This window comes from Rousettus aegyptiacus, unplaced genomic scaffold (genome assembly GCF_014176215.1).
Source record: "Rousettus aegyptiacus isolate mRouAeg1 unplaced genomic scaffold, mRouAeg1.p scaffold_m13_p_7, whole genome shotgun sequence".
Classification (NCBI taxonomy): Eukaryota; Metazoa; Chordata; class Mammalia; order Chiroptera; family Pteropodidae; genus Rousettus; species Rousettus aegyptiacus.
Window position 1 is genome coordinate 38,687,693 of NW_023416310.1, and position 15,185 is coordinate 38,702,877.

The 15,185-nt window shown below is 32.3% G+C and overlaps 1 protein-coding gene and 1 pseudogene across 5 annotated transcripts in view; both read left to right on the forward strand.

Moving 5' to 3' along the window:
• KIAA1841 (KIAA1841 ortholog) overlaps positions 1-15,185 on the forward strand; it is a 62,119-nt gene that overhangs the window by 22,190 nt on the left and 24,744 nt on the right. For all 5 annotated transcript variants that reach the window (XM_036224154.1, XM_036224153.1, XM_036224156.1 and 2 more), the window contains 6 exons: positions 757-995; positions 3,865-3,923; positions 8,763-8,923; positions 11,381-11,467; positions 11,575-11,685; positions 13,711-13,834. In XM_036224154.1, coding sequence (XP_036080047.1) covers positions 757-995; positions 3,865-3,923; positions 8,763-8,923; positions 11,381-11,467; positions 11,575-11,685; positions 13,711-13,834 — 781 coding nt within the window. The remainder of the gene's footprint in view (positions 1-756; positions 996-3,864; positions 3,924-8,762; positions 8,924-11,380; positions 11,468-11,574; positions 11,686-13,710; positions 13,835-15,185) is intronic.
• Positions 7,210-7,325, forward strand: LOC118605619 (annotated as a pseudogene).

Genomic DNA, 15,185 nt, shown 5'->3' on the forward strand with positions numbered 1-15,185 from the left:
TTCCTTTTGTAATGACATGAAAGCAGTTGTGGATCACACTGTTTCTATGTGAGATAATATAATTTTCATGAAAGTAAATTCAGGATTATTTAATTTTGAAGCAAACTTTCTGATGGATTAGCTAAACTTATTAAATTATTTTAAACATGTATAAATAAGTATATTTTAGTCTTAAAATTCTTTGAACTACATTTACTAATTTATATTTAATGAATGCCTAAAGACAAACTTTCTTGCTGTCAAAAATAACTAAGTAACCATGCTAATTTTTCGATTCTTAAATGAATAATTTTAACTTTTTTTCCTACTCATTACTAGTAAGAAAATTTTAGTATTTAATCTTTATCTCCTTCCTATACCCATAGCTATGTAAAATTGCTGTTTTATGTTCATCACAAGAATTAGAATGTAATACTTAATTTTTCTTTGTGAATTGGTATTATTTTTAAAACTTTATAAGTTACTTATAACTTGAAAACAATAAATTAAAACCCTGTAAATTATGAGTCCCATAGTAAAAATATTTTTATTTGTTTTATTAAGTCAATAGCTTAACTAAAATTAGTCATAATCTGAGATACAGATCAGGTTAACAAGACACTTATGAAAAATTCTGAATGTCAAATCCTATAAAACTAAATTGTGGTCAAAACCTTCAAAAACACCGTGTTCTCATACTTCCAATAAATGTCAGTATTCTTGGCTCCTCTTCTAAAACTCTAATAATTTCATTTCTGTGTAACATTTTTTACAAAGGCCAAACATGGTGATCCATGTATGTGATGAAGCAAAAAACTTGAAAGAAGATTTTATTTGTCCACGAGATCTTTTGATATCAGAAATGAAGTACTTTGCTGAATATTTATCTATGGATGCCCAGCGCTGGGAAGAGGTGGACATTTCAGTTCATTGTGACGTTCACATTTTCAACTGGTTGATAAAATATGTTAAAAGGAACACTAAGGAGAATAAAGATTGTGTGATGCCTGCTTTAGGTAAAAGACAATCTATTGCTTATTTTATAGTGAAATTTGTGTGTTGCCTAGTAGTTGCTTCAGGTCAAACATGAAATGTGGAAAATTTTTTGAACATTAATACTGTGTTCAGATTGGTAACTGTCCTTTAGGAAACTGATAGCTCATCTTTTTTAGTAAATTATAATAAATTTATGGCAGACGAAAAGGCCTATAGATCAGCAGTTCTCATGTTATGGTGCGTCGGATCCACTGGAGTCCCGAAGATCCTTTTAGAAGATCCAGCAGGTCAATACAATTTGCATAATAATACCAAGATCTTATTTACCTTTTTATGTTGACATTTGTTCAAGTGGTACAGAAGTAAAGGAGGGTAAAACTGTTGGAGCTTTATTTAGCACACATCAAGGCTGGGGCACCAAACTACTAGTAGTCATATTTTTCAGCAATATGTGCTCGTAGTTAAAAGGAAAAAAAGAAAAAATCCAATTTCACTTAAGAATGTCTTTGATTGAAGCAGTAAAAATTACTAATTTTATTAACTTGACACTTGAGTATACATCTTTTAAATGTTCTATGAGATGACATGAGAAGTACACTTCTGTCACACACCAAAAAGTCTGATGGTTGTCTTGAGGAAGGACATCGTGCAGTTGTTTGAGTTTCAGGCTAAACTAGCTGTTTTTTAAAAAAATAGAAAACAGTTTTTACTTGGAAGAATGACTGACAGACAAATTATGATTATTCAGATTTAGGCACATGGCAGATATTTTCTTGAAAATGAATTAAATGAGCTATCAGTTAAAGGGAAACAATTGACAGTATTTGTTGCCAATGATAAAATTTAAGCTTTTAAGTGAGAATTGGTGTTTAGAAAACTTGTATCTTCTTTTATGTGCTTTACAGCTTCTCAATATTTAAAGACTTTTCTGATGACACTTGTAGTCATATTAATGAATGTGATTTTTTAATATGTTGTACAATGAAACGTTTTGACATTTGGAAGATCTACATAACTCAGTGAGCCAATATTTTCCAAATGACTAATGCATAATGTTAAAAAAAAATCATGCATGGCTTAAGGATTCATTCAAAGCACGGGGCAAGTCAGGGGATTTTGAAATAACAGAATAGGAAAAGCTGATTGATATTATTTCGGATCCCGTTGCAACTAACCTGTAAGAAACTACCATTTGCAAAGTTTTGATGTAACATCAAAGATAACCCACAAATTGAATGTAGAAACAGGAGAATCAAGCTGTCTTCTATTAGGTCAGATATCGTAGAAATTTGCAAAAAATGTCAAACAGTGTTATTCTTGCTAAATTTGTTTTTCACTTTGGAAATTATATTTTTTATAAAAATAAGTTAACGTAATGAGTTTTTTTATTTTTAAATGGATAAATATTTAATTTTTTTGTTCTAATTTCTATTGTGGTAAATACTGATAGGTATAATCCATATAATTAAAAGCTCCTTAGGATTCTCAGTTTTTAAGATTGCAAAAAGGAGTCTTGAGAGCAGAAGTTTGAGAACCAGTTTCCTAGATGACAGGAAGAATAATGACTAAGTAATTTTTCACTAGGCATAGACTTGTATAGGAAATCACACTTGCGATTTAACAGTCTTTATGTGTACTAGAATTGTTATTTATAGCACTACCAAAATATTTCTAAACTCTTATTAGTAAGTAAATCTGTACTGACAACATAAAAGTTTTCTAAGGAAGTTTATAATTTATTTTATTTTAGTGACCAAATTAATAGGAAAGTTTTCTAGTGATCCTTAAATAAAAATTACAAGATTGCTAAATTAAAATTTTCATCCAGAGTCCAGAAATTCCAGACCACCCAGATATGATATGTATATGTGAAATAAAAATCAGAATATGTAGAGAGAAAGAAAACTATTAGTTGATCCAGCATATTTATGTGTATAGCATACAAAAGTATATTGTTTAATAGTGAAAGAAGTAGAGCAAAACTAGTCACTTTGTAATCTTTGACCTTAAGTCAGTTACTAGGAATGTAAATTTTTATAAAAGCAATCTTTATTCTAACCAGGAAATGACCAAAATGCTCAGTTAAATCTCTGATAATCCAAACATTGGGTGTTAATTAGAATAGGTCATACTACAGTTTCCTGAGGAACAACTTCTACAAGCTAATTCCTCCCTTCGCCATTTCTATTTGAGAACCTTTATGCAAGAATTATTATTTCAAGAAAGATTGGGATTATTTATTTTAACAATTATCTGAATAGTTCTTTATTTAGAAGGATTATCTTAGTACTATCACTGTAAAAATCACAGTTTTTTTCTTTTCAATATACCTCATGGGAGACAATTTAGGATTACTAAAACAATAGCATCACCCAGCACCCCACTTTCACTGGGTATGCCTCTAAAAGCTCACTCACTCTGCTTTTAGAAAATAATTTAGCACTTCTACAGTAGTAAAGTTTATATTATCCTTTTAGAATCTTTTTCATTAAGTATTCATAACAAGCATTGAAATGCTTTCGAAATAACTTCACTAATAACAAGTGCTCTGATTAATCATTTAAAATTTTTCTCACTGATTTTTGTGTGATGAATTACAAACTCTTTTTCCCTAGTTTAGTTAAGGAAAACTTTGCATGTGTTGCATCTTTAGCTGGAGTTTTTTTCCTTGATATGACTCTAATTCCAGAGCAAATTTACTGTTTGTTTTCTCTATACCCTAAGTTTTAACATTGCATTTTCTTTATTTCACATATATAAGCCATAGTAGATTATGTTAAATTATTCTTGTGAAAATAACATCCTCTTTTAAGGTGAGAAGGAGCCTGTTCTAAGGAGGTTGAGGTACAAAGCAAAAGAATTTAATTTTTTTTCTCTCTTTTTTCTTAGAGCCAGGAAATGTCATTTCAATTCTTATTTCTTCAGAGTTTTTGAAAATGGATTCATTGGTAAGTATTAATAAAAGCTCTTCTGTTCGCCCATGCTCAATTTAACATATAACTTGATTTTTCCTTCAAGTGTCTAGAAAATCTAAGATATCTTTCTGAAATAGTACTTAATTCAAGAGTGTGATTCCAGTAGAATTAACTGCTCACATTTGGAAGTACTCTGTTCTGTTGGGAAAGATTGTTAAGGCTACCACGTGTCATTTGTATATGATGCCTATAAAGCAAGCTATTTATCTTCAAGAAGAAGCTCTCTGTTTTATTAGATGAAATTGAACAAAATTAACTTTACCCTAAAAGGGAATTTCCTCTAAAACCAAATTAAATGAAAATGAATTAGAATATATGTTCCACTATTTAAAAAATTTCTTGAAGCATTTTTTCCTTGTCTTTCATTTATAATTCAACAAATTAAGAATGATTACCCAACTATTAAACAGTATACTTTTGTATGTGTAAATCAGATGCTCATGTCTACTGTTTAAGAATAGTTGGTGAAACATAAAAGCATAATATATACATATGCATGTCAATATCTAACATTAAATATACTTGTTTTTCTTCTTTTTAATGAATGTCTTTATCATTCAAATATCTTTATATGTTTTTGTGGTTTTATTTTAAATAAATATTTGCTTCTAGCCCCTGATAAAACTACACAGAGCAAAACACACCTTTGCTTAATTAACGGATGTGAAGTTTGATTATTTGGAGTTTTACTAGTTCTTTCTACTTTACTAGTTTTACTAGTTCTTTCTACTTCTTAGTCCTTCCCCCATTTAGTTGCTGGTATTGCTTTCAAGAAGGGTTACAGAAAAAAAAGCAGAAACTAAGAGTTTTTAACCGTTGAATTTTGAAATCTAAGTCCTAAAGGATAATTTTTATGCCATAAGCAAAATATATGGAAGAATACATGATTAGCCAGTGCTAGTTTTCCCCAGAACCCAAATCTACCTCAAAAAGTAATGAGTAGGCACCTAAAAATGGCAAAGATGGCAAAGATAGAGGCTTCGTTCATACCTCTTGCAACCACATCAAAGTTGGGATGGAAAAATGGAGCAAACAGCAAGCAAAGTCACCTGGGATCTAGGTGAACAGAAGAACTACAACTAGGGAGAAAAATAATTAATCAACGTACAATGGTAGAAAGAAGGAGGGGGTGAAGACGTGAGGCTGCCTAGTCCCAGTGGCTGAGAAAGACAGAGGCTGTGGCAATAGCAGCCAGCAGCTTCAGACGCCTCTTAAAGGGGCTGTGTCCACACCTGGACTTTGGCGGTGATGGACTTCCTCACTCTGAGCACCAGCACCAGGTCTGCAACTCTGAGAGACTTAGAGGGGTACACAAAGTTGTTGGAGCGAGGGCCAGAGGTGAGGCTTTCTCCTGGGCAGAAGTGCGGGCAGTATCCATTGTTCCTCTGGTGAGCCCTCCCCTCTTCCAGTGCGGGGATATAGTGCTGTCACAGCTGAGACATCATTGAACTTGATAACAGAAGTCACTCTGCCCAGAGGATTCCCTGAAACTCTGCCACTCCAAACTCACGGCCTCATCCAAGCCACATCCAGTTGTATTCTAGGTGAGTCTGCTGTTCCTTACTAAACCAACCCCAAGACCCACACTGGTGGCAGCTGGCTTCGATTTCTGGCATGGCCTCTTGAGGCAACTATAAGCACAGCATCTGTAGATTGCTTGCTGAATCTTAACAGGTGGCCCTGGAGGGGTAGAAGCTTGGGCTAAATTTAGCCTGCAGGTGACCCCCTCTCAGGACTGTGCCACTGGATACCTACTTCACAAATTCACACTAATAAGACCAGGAGACTTAGAAGTTTTGCTTAGTCATACAGACAGACACATAAAGGCAGCCAAAATGGGAAGACAGAGAAGGAGAAACCATGTGAGAGAACAGAACAGAGATCCAGGAATAATGGAGTCAAGTAATCTAACAGATGCAGAGTTCAAAACACTGGTTATAAAGATGCTAAGTGAACTTAGGGGAAGTGTAGATGAATTCAGTGAGAACTTTAACAAAGAAATAAAAAACATAAAAATGGAAATCAAAATTTAAAAAGGGAACCAGTCAGAAATTATGAACACATTATCTGAGGTGAAGAGTATATTAGAGGGAATCAACAGTGGATAAAGAAGAGGATCAAACCACCGATATAGAAGATGGAAAAGCCAAGGACACCCAATCAGAATGGCAAGAAAAAAAGCCAAGACAATACAAATTCAAGGAGCCTATGGGATAAAATTAAATGTCAAAACATCTGGGTCATAGGAATACCTGAAGGGGAACAAGAAGTTGAAGAGCTATTTGAAGAAATAATGATGGAAAACTTCCCTAACCTAGTGAAGGAAATAGATATACAACCCCAGGAAGCTCAGAGAGTCCTAAAAAAGATAAATGCAAAGAGGCCCACACCAAGGCACATTATAATTAAAATGCCAAAGGTTAAATACAAATAGAAAATCTTAAAAGCAGCAAGAGAAAAGCATTTTGTTACCGACAAGGGAGCACCCATAAGACTGACAGCTTATTTCTCAAAAGAAACTATCCAGGACAGAAGGGCTTGGCACAAAATATTCAACGTGATAAAAACCCAGGATCTACAACCAAGAATTCTTTATCTAGCAAAGCAATCATTTAGAGTTGAAGGATAGATAAAGGGCTTCTCAAACAAAAATAAGCTAAAAAATTTTATCAACACCAAGCCAGTATGACAGGAAATGTTGGAGGGACTTCTTTAAGAAGAAAAAACATGTATCGAAAATAGGAATAAAGAATGGTAACAACTACATTCCTATCAACAAGTACCTCAAATGGAAAAGAAATAAGTGCTCCAACCAAAAGATAGAGTGGCTGAATGTGTAGGAAAACAAGACCCCTATATATGCTGTCTACGAAAGACATTATAGATGAAAAGACAAGCTAAAAGGAAGGGGATGGAAAAAGATATTGCTTTGATGGAACTAGAGGGTATTGCACTCAATGAAAGTCAGATAGAGAAAGACAAATATCACATGATTGCATATATGTGTATAATCTAAATGACGAAATAAACAACAACAAAAACGGAAACAAACTCATAGATACAGAGAATATTTTGAGGGCTACAAGATGGGAGAGGGGTTGGGGAGGACAGTGAAAAAGGGCAAAGGTATTAAGAAGTATACTCAAATGGATAGTTAAAAAATAGACATAGTGAACATACATTCATAGTTGTAGCAGTTGGCACGTCTGCTTTACACACAAGGTCCTGGGTTCACGCCCCAGTGGAGCTATAGTCCACGGTCTCTGGCCATGCCACCCTGAACAAGCCCGATGAATGATCTCGGAAGTTAAACAGGGTTGGGCCTGGTTAGTACTTGGATGGGAGACCACCTAGGAAGGCCAGTTGCTGTAGACATAAATAAATAAATAAATAAATAAATAAATAAATAAATAATAAATAAATAAAAATAGACATGGAGCTATAAAGTATAGCATAAGGAAAATAGTTAATAATGTTATAATATGTAGGGGGGAAGAGAGGTTCTAGATTTAATGGAATAATCACTATGTGAGTTATGTAGATCTCTAATAACTGTGCTGTATGACCGAAGCTAATATATCATTGTATGCCAACTCTAATTGAAAAATACTTATTGAATTGTACAACATCAGTACGAGCAACTAATTGTCTATTATATTTCATTAAAGCCTGGGAAAAAATGTGGCAGATAAAAAAACAAAATTAACATTTAGAAATATATTTTAAATATCAAAAATTATAACGAATGTAAATTATTTAATAAAAATTACTTGATCTATGTAAAAGGCACCTTAATAATAAAAAATGGTATACTTTAGGTTGAAGAAAGGGAGTCAGAGAGCAAGTACAACACAACTGAGAACGCCCTGAAGTGGAAGAAATTATGTTTCTGCTACTCAGAAATGGAGACAAAATTTTTATTAAGTTTATTATAGGAGGTCACATACTTGAGTTTGTGGACCAAGATTTATACCTGCCACAACCATGAAAGATGTGTATTGCATTATTTTTGAAATATTCCAAGAAAGTTGATTTTTCTAGCTATGTATGTATGTTTGTACAAATTTGACCTGCTGGACCGAAGTGTCCTACGATAGATGATTGGCTAAAGAAGCTGTGGTACATATATACAATGGAATATTACTCAGCCATAAGAAGAGATGAAATACTGCCATTTGTGACAATATGGATAGACCTTGAGATAATCATGCTAAGTAAAATAAGCCAGACAAAAAAACTTGAAAATCGCATGATATCTCTTATATGTGTGATATAAACCTAAAAGCAACAAATGAGCAAGAGACTCATGGACATGGACTATAGGCTAGTGGTTACTAGTAGGGTGAGGGAGGAGGGGGGAAGGTAGACAGGGTAAAGGGAGTCAAACACAGGGTTTAGGGGGGAGTGAAGTGGGTAAGGGGGAAGGTAGACAGGGTAAAGGGAGTCAAATACAGGGTTTAGGGGAGAGTGAAGTGGGTAAAGAAGATCAAATATATGGTAGCTGAAGGAAACTGGACTTTGAGTGGTGAACACAATAGAATATACAGATGTCAAATGATAATGTACACTTGAAAACTATATAATTGTATTAACCAATATTACCCCAATAAACTTAATTTAAAAAAAAAAAATTGACTTGCTGAACCACTTTGGAACAATGTCTGTTAACCCAAATAGGTAAAACCCAGTTAGTGCCTAGCAATATGGATAAGGCTTTTAATGAATGTTATCTTTGAAAGGTATTGATATAACATTATCCTTCATGCTACCATTTTCAACATTCATTTTCTATTCTGTTTTTTTTTTTTTTAGGTTGAACAATGTATTCAGTATTGCCACAAAAATATGAATGCCATAGTAGCTACTCCATGCAACATGAACTGTATTAATGCAAATCTTCTTACACGTATAGCTGACCTGTTCACACACAATGAGGTTGATGATTTAAAGGACAAGAAAGATAAGTTTAGGAGGTAATTTTTAATTTGAAATCTAGTGTTCCTATTAGAAGAAATATATTTATTTTATTTTAGTAAAATATTCTATATTTATAAATATATTTTCATTTCATTTTAAATGAAGTAAAATTTTTTCAGAACCCTTGGCTCAAGATAAAAATTAGCGATTAAATTTGTTATTTTGTGTAATGTACATCTGAGCTTATTGTGGTAATGAATTATATGAAAAATTATTAAGACAGGCCTTAGAATAAAGGTGAAGAGTGAGTGGTATGAGATGAGGTCAGCACTGGTTATATCACTTAGGGCCATTTAGGTCATAGCAAGGAGTGTATACTTTATTCTAAGTGTGAATGGAAGCAGCGAAGTGGCATCATCTGATTTGTTTTTAAGTGATCATTTTGGTTACTATGTAGAGAATAGACTGTAAGGTTTAAAGAAGCAGGGAGACTTATTAGGAGGGTAACAGTAGTCTAATGAGAGACAAAAGGGTTTGGACTAGAGTAGAAGAAGTGGAGCTGGAAAGAGGTAGATAAATTCAGAGTAGATTATTAGAAAGGTTTGACAGATTTTCAGATGGACTAATGTAGAAAGATAGAGACTGTTCTAGGGTAATTACTAAGTTTTAAGATTGAGCACCTTAGTGAATGGTAGTGTCATTCACAGAGAGAATGGGAAGATTGGGGTGAGGGGAATCAAGAGGTAGATTTGGATTATTTAATATATGATTCGTAAGCATCCAAGTACAATGGCCAAAGTTAGGTCAAAGGTCAGGGCTTAAAAAAGAAACATCAGAGTAGATAAGATTTGAAATCAAGGAACTGGATGAAATTTTCTAGCAAGCCCATCTTTTCTCCAGTGGATTGCAGTGGCGCCTTTATTATAAATGAAGTAAACATATGTGTGAGGTTTCCAAATTCTCTATTTTCTATTGATTTCTTTGTCTATACTTGTATCAAAGAGCACCCTGTCCTAATTATAGTAACTTTATAATGTTTTTTGGTATCTGGTAATCTAAATTCTCCAGCTTTGCCTCTCTTCAAGATTGCTGTCTTAGTGTTTTAGGTCCCTTGCATTTCCATGTAAGTTTTATAATCAGCCTACCCATTTTCTCTTCTTCCTCCCTCTCACTCCCCTTCCCTTGCTCCCTCCCTCCTTCCCACTCTCTCTCACACACATACACACATACAACTGCAAGAATTTGGGATTAATATAGATCTGTGAAGATTTGACATCTTATTGTTGAATCTTTCAGTTCTTGAACATTGTATAGCCTTTCATTTATTTTAGCAATGTTTTATAGTTTTTAGCATAGAGGTATTTTCCCTTTTTTATTAAATTTATTCCTGGGTATTTAATTTTTTTGGTGCTGTTGAAAATGCTATTTTTATTTATTTTATAATTGTTAGCAAGAGAGTATTGATAAAGACTATCCAAAATTTATAGGATCAAGTGAGGATCCAAAGAAGGAGGAGCCAATGGGTTGAAGTAAAGAGGATTTCAAACAGAAGGAAGTGACTAAGTGATCAAATGTTTGGAATGATGCTACCATGTAGAGTAAGATGAGGATAGAAATATAGCCAGTTTGATTTAGATAACTTTTCTCCAGATGTTTTGCTCTGAATGTTGAAAAATTTAGCAGTAGCTATTAAGGATAAGTAAGCTCAAGAAAAAAAAAATCGTTTTAAAAAGGAAATATTAGATTATGTTTATTTGCTGACTGGAATGATTTGTTAAAGCGGAAGAAATAGATAATGTAGGGGATTATCCAAAAGTTTAGTCCTTAAAGGGAATAAGACAGGGGAATTATCCAAGAGGTAAATCTTGGACAGTAGGATCAGGATCCTAAATCTGGATCTGGCCTTTAATATCGATATTACATGAAGGAAAATGGAGACAGAATGTACACTTGGCATTAATGACAAATAGTTTAATTGGAATTAATTAGAAGACTTAAAGTTCAGTCATATTATGCATAATAACAAAGTATTAACATTTGTTTAATGATCATGCTATATCTGGCACTCTAAAAAACACCTCATTTAACCCTCCTAAAAACTTGTGAGCTTGGAATTATTAACCCCAGTCTATAGATGAGAAAATAAGGTTCAGAGAGGTTAAGTAAAATGCCAAAGATTACATACTAAATTATTGGTAGACCCAGAATAGTTAAATTTCCAAAATCTTCAATCTTGAATATTCCAATAACAAAGGACTAAAAAAGAAGGATTCATCAGTCTCATTTTTCTTGTGAAAATAGATTCTTGATCAAGCAGATCTCATTGGGAGATTTATTTACTAAGAACACTAAAACCATAGTATAAATTCCCAAAGAGAGGCTCTCTAAGGATTTATTAATCTTTTCTTCTTGTGCAGATAGGTCAGTGTTTGTTTTTATCACTATTAAAATTTTATCACTTTTCAGTAAACTAGATAAAGAAAATTGATTTGTTGGTGATTTGTTTTTAACAGTAAACTTTTTTGTAAGAAGATTGAGAGACTGTTTGATCCTGAGTACTTGAATCCAGATTCTCAGAATAATGCAGTGACATTGTACAGGTATGGTGATGGTCTTTCTTTGGTATGTTATATAATGCAGCTAAATTCTTTAATTTTACTACATTTAAAATTTTCTCATATGTTGTATCTTTTTTTGTGTGTTATAGATGCTTTTTGTGTAAGAAACTTTTAACAAAAGAAACAGAAAGAAGAATTCCTTGCATTCCTGGAAAAATTAACGTGGATCGACATGGAAATATTGTTTACATTCACATAAGGTGTAGTGAAAATGAAATACAGCTTTTAAAATGTGAATTACTGAGGGTGACATCAGAAGCATGGCGGAGCGAGAGATATCCCTGGATTTCTCTCCTTAAAATGTGAATTACTAGTGTATTTATAAAAACATCACTGTTTCTATAAGGAATACAGTAGTGTCTTTTCTGCATATGATCCAGCTTTGATTTAGAAAGATGCAACTTTCAAAACAAAGTTGTTTTAAAGGGTATGTTTTATTCATTGGATAAATTTCATTATGTTTTTCAATTTTAAGATAGTATAATTTTTGTATATTTATCTCGAAAGTCTTATCAGTGTCATTAAATGATTTATTTCCACTAACAGATTTTAGCTAGCTCTATTAATGTTATATTGAATTCAACAAGAGAACCAAATTTCCTTTCAGGTGAATTTTGGTGAATGAGGAAAACTATCTTTAATATCGTATTTTACACAATCTATTCTTTACACTTTGTCAGTATTCTATTAATGTATAGTCTTTTTTTTGCCCCCTGTAAGTTCAAAACTAGTTCTCATTCTGAGTTGGAGGGAGAGTGTTGTAAAATGGTATAATGTCTCAAGAAAGTAGAAACTCTGAAATGTGTGTTCCCTGACAATATTCTACTGTTAGGAATTTATCCAAAGAAATAATGTTGGATTTATAAAAGCACTTAATGCTATTTATTGGTATATTGTTTAAATTAAAAAAGGAAACACCCAAATGATTAAACAAACTAAAATATATCCAGACAATAGCATATCTATATAAAACACATCTAATCAAATCTTAACGTGCAGCCTTTGAGAATAATGTTGTGAAAGAATATATACTTACATAGAAAATTGTTAGTGGTAAATTAAGTGAAAAAAACAGGTTATAAAAACTAGAAATATGTTTACTAAAATGCTAGTTGTGTTACCTTTGATAGTATTATGAATGGTTTTAACTTTCTTTGTGCTTGTTCTTTTTTCAGTATTAAAAATGTACAGTGCTTTTATTAAAGAAAGAAACCTACGTATGTTAGATTTCGTATTTTAAGCATTAAAACAAAGTACAGAGAAACACACTTGATCCTACAGTGAATAACACAGTCAACTTTAAAATGTTTTGTTTTTCCTCTCTGTACAATAATCAGAGAATCTTCACTAGTTATTATAATAATTAACTCTTCAATATTGTATTTAATACTTTTTTGTCTTAAGATAATTCACCTTTTGAAAATTATGTCCATTCTGACAGCAATAAGTATTATATACATTCTATATATTTTCTGACAGTGATAACTGTGTGAAAAAATTGATATTAACTTCAACATCCATTTTTGTTGTTTTACACAAAGTATTTTCCTGCAAGGCAGCTCTTGATGATATTTTAAAAATTCTCTTTAAATAACTTAAAGCAGATGTGTCAGTGTGATTTGTAATAACATGATGGCCTTTTGTTATTTGTTGAACTAAGAACAAAAATATCTAAACTTTGAAAAGATTAAGGAAGATTAGAAAAAAATAGAAATTTGAATTACGTGTGACCATAAAGATAAAATTTTAAGCCTTTGCAATTTTAAAAGTTTAACTTAAAAATGTGTTATCAATACCTGATTATATATTATTATATTACTCAATTACTAGAAAATATGAAGAATTAATACATTAATGAAATGTTTAGTCACCAATAATTAAAAGCAACTTATTTTATAATATGTAAAATTAGAATAAAGCAATGTATGCCTAAGTCCCAAATGTTAGCCTACTCAAACTATATTTAGTTTATGACCCTATATCTCACTTAGCAAAATAATTTGACATTCAACCTTTAATACCTTTTCCTGTTATCCACAGAAAAAGAAAGAATAAACAAAACTCCCAGATGAAATTTTATCTGTTGTTCATTGTAGTCTATCCCACAGCCATTAGTTGGGGAATGTTCTTGGAAATAAGCCACACATTTAAAAACATTTGCTCTAACCAATTGTTTGTATTGCTTGCTTGTAAAATAGTGTAACATTTGAGGATCTTTTCCCCAGAGATAAGACTTGGGATGTTCATGAGTATTTGAATAGTCTTTTTGAAGAATTAAAATCTTGGAGAGATGTATATTGGCGCTTGTGGGGAACAGTCAACTGGCTTACTTGTTCAAGATGTTATCAGGTAACTTTAATTTTTTTTTTTTTAATATCCTGTTCTACAAACATCGAGAGCAGACTCTTTTGATATATGCTGTTTAATTAGTATGTTTGAATGTTTGAACAGTATTTGACATCTTTTTAAAAAACTAGTGGCGAAAACGATGGTGCTATTAAACATTGCTTATATCTGACTTAATTTCTTATATTTTTTTTCCTCGTTTCATTACTGAAACATTCATGACTTGCTGAATTTTTAGAAAACCAACATATTGTAAGTGACCAATACATTTTTTCAATGCAAAGAAAAACAGTCCTTTATTGCCTTTAATTATTTCCATCAAAACTGTTTCTCTGTTGGCACATAAATTTCTTTAGAAATCCAGACCCACCTTTGTAGATAGAGTGCTATTGATATATGCCCTTCTTTTATAACAAGTTGTATTCTCAAAAAGACTTTGTTCATTTTTTAATAAATGAAGCCTATATAATAAAAGCACAAGAAGGCTTGCTCTTTGAAAGTACCTATGATAAATCCTTTTATGGAATCAGTAGATTTTTATAGGTCACAATCATTCTTAATTAGTCTTATATATAACTCCAGAGTCTTCTACATTAAGTTTTTAGTGAATCCCTAGTGTCTCCCTGCTCCCAGTAATTTTTCTTTCACTTGGGTAATGATTTTCAGTAGAGAGAAGAAAGAACTGCTTATTAAAACCTTCAGAGTAAAAATTTTAAAACTGTTTAAGTTTGTACCCAACAGACTCCTTACATCCCCACAATTTTTAAAAATTGGATTTATTGAAGTAAAATTTATATACAGTAAAAGTTACCCTTATACAGTAAACTTAATTCCTTATATGAGGTTTGACAAACACATACAGTTAAGTACCACCACAATCAAAGCATAGATAGCTTTCATCACCCTAAAAACTTGCCTCGTGGCCCTTTTTAGTCAGTTGCTTCTTCCACCCTAGACTCCAGCAACCACTGACCTGTTTAAGTGTCTTTATAATGTTGACTTTTCCAGAATGTCATACGAATAAAATTATACCATATTTCACTTTTTGAGTGCAGCTACTCTTGCTTAGCAAAATGAACTTGAAATTTATTCATGTCGTTTTATCTATCAGTTTGTTCCTCTTTAGTGCTAAGTAGTACTCCACTGTATGAATGTATCAGTATGTTTATCCTGACTCATCAGTGAAGAATTTCATAGGTGTTTCTAGTTTGGGGTCATTATGAAGAAAGCAACTATAAACATTTCCATACAGGCTTTCATGTGACTCTAGGATTTTATTTCTCTTGGGTAATAGCCTAGAAGTAGGATTATTGGATTGTATGGTAAATGTAAGCCTAACTGTTTTCTAAAGCCC